The sequence below is a fragment of the Amblyomma maculatum genome, chromosome 10 (genome assembly GCF_055883805.1).
Source record: "Amblyomma maculatum isolate TAMU_Amacu chromosome 10, ASM5588380v1, whole genome shotgun sequence".
In the NCBI taxonomy this organism is placed as follows: Eukaryota; Metazoa; Arthropoda; class Arachnida; order Ixodida; family Ixodidae; genus Amblyomma; species Amblyomma maculatum.
In genome coordinates, this window is record NC_139353.1 from 44,849,106 (window position 1) to 44,858,386 (window position 9,281).

At 45.9% G+C, this 9,281-nt stretch overlaps 1 protein-coding gene across 2 annotated transcripts in view; it reads right to left on the reverse strand.

Moving 5' to 3' along the window:
• LOC146176313 (microtubule-associated protein 1 light chain 3 alpha-like) overlaps positions 1–8,819 on the reverse strand; it is a 30,023-nt gene extending 21,204 nt beyond the window's left edge. Inside the window, exons 1-3 of one of the 2 annotated variants that reach the window (XM_084582651.1) lie at positions 8,609–8,819; positions 3,635–3,882; positions 1,601–1,717 (exon numbers count right to left, since the gene is read on the reverse strand). In XM_084582651.1, coding sequence (XP_084438777.1) covers positions 1,601–1,717; positions 3,635–3,755 — 238 coding nt within the window. In that variant the 5' untranslated portion in view covers positions 3,756–3,882; positions 8,609–8,819. Of the gene's footprint in view, positions 1–1,600; positions 1,718–3,634; positions 3,883–7,579; positions 7,768–8,608 lie in introns of those variants that run through there. The other variant, XM_084582650.1, reaches the window with a different exon arrangement.
• Positions 8,820–9,281: the final 462 nt, after the last annotated feature.

Here is a 9,281-nt window from a genome sequence, read left to right on the forward strand (position 1 = left end):
CGCTTCTCTGCCCATTGTTGCAAGGCACTCGCGTAACGCTTCCTGGTGTGCCAGACCGCGTGTTGGGGAGCGTACACCATATCACTCCCTCTTATCGCTGCCTCAGCTGTCGGTCAGTTTTCTTCCTATCGCCGTTCACTTCGTTAGGTGCGCTTCTTGTTTTTCTCGCTTCCTGTCCCGCTCGCCCCCTTCTCCTGCGTAGCACGGGGTCAGGGGACTGGCGCTGCCCAGACAAGGGCCGCTCGGATCCGGTCTGTTGTCGCCCCCGACCTTTGGAGTGATTCCCACGAAGAGTGCTCACTGCAGCGCTCCGTTAACTGCTTTGTGTGCACTACCTACTTCCTGTAACATGCCCAGCAATTTTGGACGTTTTCTGGGAAAATGGCTTTTAGCGTAATTATTTTTTCACACATTCTTTATCAGAACAACACCAGTATATCTGCAGATATTTGCTCGGCACGGTTCTATATTTCTGCTAATAATTAAAAAAAAAAAAACGCGCTGTTTTGGTTTTCAATGGGAGTCTGACTTTTTTTGTGGGCTAGAACAAATTTTAGAAGCCAAGTTTCGCTACACATTGGAAGCTTAGGCCATATATATATCATATGTTCACAAAAATTATCTTGTAATATCTCACAGTTGCATTATAACTAAAATGAGCCTCCGAATACTTGACCTAAGATAATTTAAATTTCTCTATTCGTGCACTCTCCTGCAGTCTCGAAAAGATGTGGCCGTAATAAAGTAATGATGCTTTTTTTTTTTTTTCTGGTTTCAAATAGGCTGCGCTAACTTTGCACTTTAGAGAAGGCTGCTTGTCTTAGGTTAGCCAAAACATTCTATAGCGCGGCACATTCATCTGCGGAGCCCGAGATCGCGGTTTCTACGGTAACCAAAATGGTCCCGAAATTGGAACAGCAAACTGCCATTGATTTGAGGCGAATAGAAAAGACGCTCGTGGCAAGACGTTTCCCTTTTCATGCAGATTTTGGCAGTTTTCAGCACGTTTTTCAGAGCTCTAGCAGTATGCATATCTGCAGCCTTCGTCGCGCTTCTTGATGCGAGTTCGGCATCACACTGGGTGCAGGCTAACCTAACTCCAAACTGGCCGCAGTATATATAATTCCCGGTATGCTTAATAATCAACGAGTGTTAGCTGACCGCAAATTCTGTCCGGGCACTTTGTCGCAATGTATTGGATAGCACAGAAGCAAAGAAATGGAGTTCTATTCTTAGTGAATGAGGCTGATTTACCTGCTTCTATATCACAGTGCTTTCTCATAGAACCAGTTCGAGTAGTGGGCTTTTCTTCTATAACGGCAAGTAACGGCATATCCCCAATATACCTCAAATCAGTCCTGTCCTGTGCTAGATTCGGCCACCTTATTCCATCTTTATATACATAGTTACGGTCGAGGTCACTGGGCTTCGTTCCGAGTCAGCACTTGTCTGCTACATATTTATTGTTTGATATTCACAATTCCGTGCACTGTGTTTCCGAAAATCATCTTTGTCCGTCGCAAGCTCCCATATTCGGCGGTGAGATCTTCAATCTTTGCCCGCGATGTAAAAATAATGCCGTGTTAAGCGAGTGACTTACTGGGAAGATGTGTCCTGGCCGACGTCTCTCCGAAGGGCCTGCGCGGCAGGCTGTGGAACCCTGAGTCGTCCAGCTCTGTTTGTGGCAGGAAACTTGAATGCACCCATGGACACCAACCTGTTTTTGTTTTTCAGAGTCATAGCCATCGGAGAAAGGTAAAAAATAAACATAAGACGGCACAAAGGATGGCGTGGCAAGGAAAGACACTGTGTTTTATAATTTATAAACTGCTGGGGTTAATCCAAGCGTCTCCTCACCCTTTTGTCACTTTATTTACTCTGTGTTTTACGACAATCTCATCTCCTTGCCCTCTCTATGCCTCTTATTCTACACGCTTTATGCATGAGAAAATATAGCATTCCTTTTCCGTTCTTGTTTTATTCCTAAATTTAAATAGTCCACGTTGTTATGCTTCCCGTTCCTGTGTTTCCAGTTATCAGCTGTTGGCTGCCTCAGTTTCTTGTAGAATCAGAAATATTTTTGCTCTCTTACTTGTTTCCTTGCTTAGTGACAGTTGCCCGCAATGCTATGAAATTATTATTAAATGCACTACGCGATCGAAGGAGAGGGGCAACATTTGGTGCTCTTAAAATAAAATGAGCGACAATGTGAATTTTAGTAAAAAAATCTGGATCCCTTAAAGCATCAATTAATTTATAACGCAGATTCTGGAACACACTTAACGAGAATTTCGGCAAGTGTCTTAGAAGATACAAAATGAGCAGAAGAGAAAGTTGTATACATGTTGATGTGACTGGCTAAATGTCTAAGTGTAGCAATAAAAGCTAGCGATGATCTTTGCAACAAGAAACGAGACAGTCATGAACACGAAAGAATAAATAAGAGCAAAAAGGTATCTTGTCGGTGTGATGCTGCTGAGACAAAAAGGTAGTGACCCCCTTTTTTTTTATTGGTAGAAAATTTCATAACTCAGTCGACAGTGAGAGGCTAAATTAATGCCTCTTTATCGTACGTCCTTTATATAAACGACTTCAATATTCCTTCAGTGAGCCATTTTTGTAAGAAAGTCACGGGAACTTATATATCGAGTGTCACTACTATTCAGATATGAAGGAAGCTCCAAAATTGAGCGAAATATCAATCTCTGGACATACACTCTTGTTATCCGACAGACGTTCTATTAAATGAAAAGATGATCAGTGTCATGCTTCATATGTTTTATTTTATTCCAATGAAATAGAGTCGTTGGTTATATGCGCCATGGCTGTAAACAAAACCGCTGCGACTAGTTTTATTTCACGATGAATCTTGTATTTTGCAGCTCTATAGCAAACGCATTTCGTGCGCAACGAACTCCTTTTTCAGATTGGGTAAACAAGTCAAGGAAATCGTGAAAACCGAATGTGATGGGAGGCACCCCGTGTGCTGTCTTCTGGTTCGCGAAAGTGCACTGTTTAAACTTCATTGGAGACAGCTTTTAATGGTAACTGGAGACGCGGAAATGCATAACGACGTACTGCAATCACGAACGATATGCGAGTACGCCGGAAACAAATATTGGGCATTGGCCTTGTCAACTATAGTTTTCTGGTATTAATCACAGAAAATGAAGCACGCATGCCTTCATATACAATTCCAAACTATCCAAAAAATTTGTTTGCCTGTCCTCAGAGAAATGGTCTCTTTTGTATTTGGTACCCCCAACCCGCAAAAATGGATCATAACTTTGATATAAGCCAGGCTACTCTGGATACAGATGCTAACACGCATAGTAGTATACTCGCTCAACACGAAGCTCTTGAGCTTGCGCTATTGCGTACGCTTTTCTTGGTATTCACACAAGAACACTAGAAGCAAGTGTGGCTGCGCTATATAGGAGCTGTATACTAGCGAAAGTCTACGATTTCAACAACTACTCTTGTCTACACGAGCACATCATGCGCCTCTGGAAACCGTTTTCCCGCGCGCGCGCTTCTGGCTCTATACTGCGTTGCCCTATAGTAAGCCGGCGAGTTAATTCTATACTTTTCATCATGCTTGCGCATGCGTATGCGTTCACGCGACGTTACTCACCGGTGTAGAATTTGACGTGCCGTTCGTGCCTGGCGCCTGTGAGAGCCGTCTTGAATGGCCACTGGGGGGTCAGCAGCTCGTCCGCGATAGCCGCTTCCAGGCGTCGATAGTGGCTAGCCATCGTATATACGCGCTTATCGTTGACTTGTGCGCGGCGCGCCTCTTGGACTCGGCCCTCGGTCGGGTGGGGCAGGCAGGGCCACTGAGCAACGAGTGCTCGGGGCGTTGTCGAGAGAGCACCCTGCGTGCTGCGGATGTTTACGTTCAGTTTAGGATGACTGCAAACATGCGAAGTGCTCACTGGATTGAATCACGCAATGAATGGCAGTGAGAAAAATGCAGAAATGATATCTTAGATGGGAAAAGTGGATATGAAGCGAACGAAAATCTACATTCGAGGCAGATAAGGGCTGAGGTGGGGTTGTGATTGATGAGTGTAGGATGCTTGTTGGAACAGAGTGTTCAAAACCCCTGCAAGACGAAGTTATGTTGACTTTGCTCTGAGAAGCTTTTTACGCTGCAGTATACAAATAAAGGGCCTCAGGATGGAATGGTACTCAATCAAACGGGACAAGGGCAACACAGTACATGCCACTCGGATCTTGCGAACATGCAGCACAAAGCGTATGAAATATACACCGACGTCTGACCCAATGTGGAACTCACATAGCGGAGAGCCTCACCATTTGCAGAGCTCCATTAACACTGAGCGCTAAGGTCTGTCTGGCGCCTGATTTCTGTTCGAAAGCTACACTGTCGTCGCATCTGGCACTAAGGAGGTGGACATCTGCCAGCACACTGCAGTACTTCACGCGAGCTTCAGCGACGCTTTAGTGAGACTAGACCATCTAGCCAGCGAAGACTAGGATGTCAAAGTTTCGAGGTCAGTTATAATAAGTGGAAAAAAGAAGAATGATGCACTGCTGGCGCATTTTTGTGACGACACTCACAGGAAAATGCCGAATTGTCTTGTGCGTACGTGTTTGCTAAGGAATGCATCTGTGCATATTGTGTCGACGGTACAAACGTTCGGTATAGTGGTTCTTGTCCTGTACTGAAGCTTGTTCTTCCGTGAACCTGAACCCTCTTAGCATGCACTAACCTGGCAACAAGACCCCGTAAGGCTTTACTGACAGCGATACCCACTTCATATAAATAAATGCAAGTTGGACTAGATTTTAAGCCCCTTTTTTTAGTAACTGCAAAAGGGGTCACAAGATGGTCATAAGATAGGCAGGCAGTCATCAAAGCTGCTTTCCTTGTCTGAAAAGTGAAGTTTCTTCTTAGGAATCCAGGCAGCATAGACTGCCGGCGTATCACAGGTTAGCTATTATTACTAGCTATGCACGCTTCCATGTATATGAATGTCGCTTTTCCTTCTATCTGCTCATATTTTCTCAGATGTATGCGGTTTGAGACGGGCGTTACTGTCCTCCGATAATTTTTAACACATGCCGCGGTCAACCCAACAGCAGCTCTCCTTAGAGATTTATGGCTCTAGTAAATTTTATCTGAATAACACCAATAGCGTTATTGTTGTATGTATTACCGTCATAACTTCGTAGATTTCCACTCATGTGGTACACAGGTCGCGGGCACAAGTTGTGCCAGAGAATATCCTGATCTCACTCAACCCGGTTTTCCGCCGTCACGGCTGTCTTCTACTGTGGTGTTCACACTATTATTTTAATATAGACAGTGAGCTGTGGGGGGCGGAAGGGGGGTTATAGGCGTTGTAGTCCCAGCTTAAACAGCGCCAATTAACGTTTGATAAATAATTATCGATCCTCGTATGCATTAGCCCGCACGCCTGTCTGAGGCTGTTCTTGGATATACCACTGTAGCATCAAATCGGGCGCTTTGCCTTTTCCCTAACCCAGGCTGTTGCCTTCTGCTAGCATCTTAAATGAAGTAACCAGCTGCAGATGGCCATGTCATTATAACCAAGCCTTAATTGGCTCTTGCGTTCAGCCGAACTGTATTCTGCTGACCTCTTCAACGAATCAGTTACTTGTAGATGGCTACCTCACTGACTTCATATCAGGCTATTTCCTTGATCAAGGCTGCTGTATTCTGCTTGCTCATTTGATGGATCAATTACCTTTTGAGGACAGCCTCATTAGTGCCAAACCTGTCAGTTCGGCTCTTCCTGCAACCAAGACTGCTGTATTCTGCTTACATCTTCAACGAATCACTTGCCTCTAGATGGCTACCTCATTAGTGCCAAACCAAACAGTTGGTATATCCTTGACCAAGGCTGCTCTCTTCTGCTCACCACTTTGATAATTATCTGTTGAGGACCATCCCATTAGTGTCAAATCTGACAGTTGGGCATTTTCTGCCGCCAGGACTCCTGTATTCTGCTGACCTTCAACGAATCAATTACTTGTAAATGGCTACCTCAAGATGCCATATCGGGCAGTTGGGCAATACCTTGATCAAGACTTCTGTCTTCTAGCCCCTTTGACAGAACAATTATTTGTTCAGGACATCCCCATTAGTACAAAACTTACAGATCGGTTCTTCCCGCCACCAAGACTGCTGTATTCTGCTGCCCTCTTCAACGAATCAATTACTTGTAGATGGCTATGGCTACCTCAATGAGGCCATATAAGACCGTTGGGTTGGGCTACTTTCGTGATCAATGTTGATGTCTTCCGCTCACCCCTTTGATTGATCAATTGCCTGCAGAGGACCACCTCATTAGTACCAAACTGGCAGTTGGGCTCTTCCCACAACCGAGACTGTTGTATTCTGCTGACCTCTTTAATTAATTACTTGTAAATGGATACCTCACTGATGCCATATAAGGTCATTATGATAATTTCTTGATCAAAGCTTCTGTCCTCTGCTCACCCCTTTTATGGATCAATTACTGTAGAGAACCACTGCATTCATACCAAATTTGACAGTTCGGCTCTTTTTGCAACCAAGATTGCTGTATTCTGCTGATCTCTTTAACGAATCAGTTACCTGTATAGGAATACTACATTAATGCCAAATCAGAGTTGGGCTATTTCCTTGATCGAGGCTACTCTCTTCTGCTCGCCTTTTCAATGGACAAAATACCAGTAGGAGACGACGCCATTAGTATCGAATCTGACATTTAGACCTTTTCCTCCATGCACCCGCCTTTCGTCTTCTTCTGGCCTTTGCATTATATCAATTGCTTGTAGATGACCGCCTCAGTGATACCAAAGCTGATTTCTCGGTATAACCCTTTCCTTGGCGCGCGGTATATATAGCCTTAACTGCTTATGCACCCCAAAACCTAACACAACATGACTGACTGCTCAGCTCTTTCCTTAACCCGGGTTGCTGTATTCTCTGGCATCATCAGCCAATCGACTGCCTGTAGGGTAATACATTACTGGCGACAAATTTGATATGGGCTTTCTTCCTAATTGTTTTCGTTTATTGGGTTTAACCTCCCAAAGCGACAAAGATTAAGATAGACACTGTAATGGAGGGCTCCGGAAATCTCGACGACATGGTGTTCTTTAACGTGCACTGACTTGACGCAGTAAACGTACGCCTTTCTTCACGTCTCCATCGAAAAACTGCCACAGTGGCCGGGATCGAACGCGCGTCTCCGAGTTCAAGTCAAGCGCCCTAACCACTGAGGCTGCTGTCTTCTGACCTCTTCGATGAATCAGTTAGCTGTAGGAGGATCACCTCATCAATACCATATCTGATAGTTCGACTTAAGCCGTACGTTAGGCCGCTGCGTTCTGCTGACCTCTTTAGCAGTTCAATTACCCGTAGAGGATGAGGCCATCAAATCTGGCAGTTTGGTTTTTTTCCTTTATCCAGCTGCTTTCTTCTGTTGACCACTTAAAGGGATCGGTTACCTGTAGATGACCTCTTCATTAGTACCAGCTTTGGCACTTGACCGTTTCATTAACTCTCACGCCCCCCTGGGTGACCTCTTCAGTCATCCATTACCTGTGATCGATCACCTCAGTGTAATGCATCCGACAGTCCGTCTACGAGCTCTCCTGTTGCTTCTCCTCGATCCGCGTGGGCAGGCACTGCAACGGGCTCCGCGAGTGGCGAACACGTCGATATATATATATCGTTCAAGAGGCCAGCCCCTCGCTATCCATTGTGCCCAATTCGGTTTTCTGCTGTCGCCGCACCGCGGAGTCTCGCAACCAAAACAGGAAAGAGAGCTGCAACGCACTCGCCGCCGTCTAATCACTACCGGCACGCGTTACACGTTGTGCGTGTTCCTCTTGGGTTGCCACAGCAAACTTCCGGTGCAGATATGCAGTCGCTGGCAGTGCTGTGGCCACGTAGGCACTTCGCGAACTGCGCGATCATATAAGCAAGCACCATTAAGACTGCAATTCACTCTAGAGAGGGAAAGGCGAGGATACATATTAACGCGACCTCAAAGACCTGGGGTTTTGGGTACTGCCAGTTGTGAAACTACCCACATGAGCACCGTGTTTGAAATTCATCTGAGCTGGCTGCTGCAAGACTTAAACGTTGCAAGATCCTAGAGCCCACTGAGCCAACAAATTCCACCGTGACCGGGATCGAACCCGCGTCCTTGAGTTCAGCATTCGAGCCCCCTAACCACTGAGACTGCTGTCTTCTGACCTCTTCGATGGATCAGTTACGTGCCGAAAACCACGTCATCAACACCACATCCGATAGTTGAGCTTACCCCGTAACCTAGGGCACTGTGCTCTATATAGATTAGGTTAGGTTGGAGGATGACGCTATCAGCCGACTCCGGAGTTACTGGGGAGTGTGAAGGGGGCTCTGTCTGCTAACAAAAACAGGGCGGTAGGAGACACATAGATTTTGGTTGGAAGTTTCGGGTCTGCAACAATCGAACAACTCTGAGCAGTAACGACACCGCTATTTTGGGTCTGTGGCAAGACTTCGCATTTCAGCGCTAGAATTGCCTGAGACAGCACTTTTGGATGCTGTGCAAATTCAGAAGTTATTTTTATAAATACTCACCGCAACGTTCATCATCTCTGAACAAAAATGGTGTCAGGGCTCCTTGGCTGAAGACCACGCCTACATCGGAGTGTCGATTTTTCTATAAACATCTCTTCATTAAAGCTTTGTCCTCCTCCTTCCGTTTCTGTTCCTCGCCTGTTGCTGTCGCATTTTTAACGGAGACGAAATACCGCATACTTCGGCGGACGCACTTTGAAGATTCCTTGTGGTCGAATATAAATTGTGAAGCCCTGTAAACTAAAACGTCGCCGATTGCAGTGCTGCTTGGTCCATGTTGTCGGTGTCATGAACGCACGAATACTGCACATATACGAGACGAACTACATTGCAAATGCGAACTATTTCTTAACGCGCAGTCACGCGCTGCCTCCCTACCATTCCCATGTTCCCTCGGCACCGACTGGGCAGCGAAATTGCGTCGTGCTTCTCCGTGAGGGCAGCACACGCTGTTAGGTTCTAGTCTATGCAGGGCTTGTGAAACGCGGGGCTCGAACAATGGTCGGCAGTCAACGCGTCAGCAATTAAACCGAAACAAGTACGGGAAATAACCGGCTCACAACGGGGTTTTCTTCGACGCCGGACAAACGCGCTTTCTTTTCCCACATTGTGCAACTTCCTGATCACTGTGTGCTCGTGAAGTGGACTGTGCTGTCGTACTGATAAGCGCCCG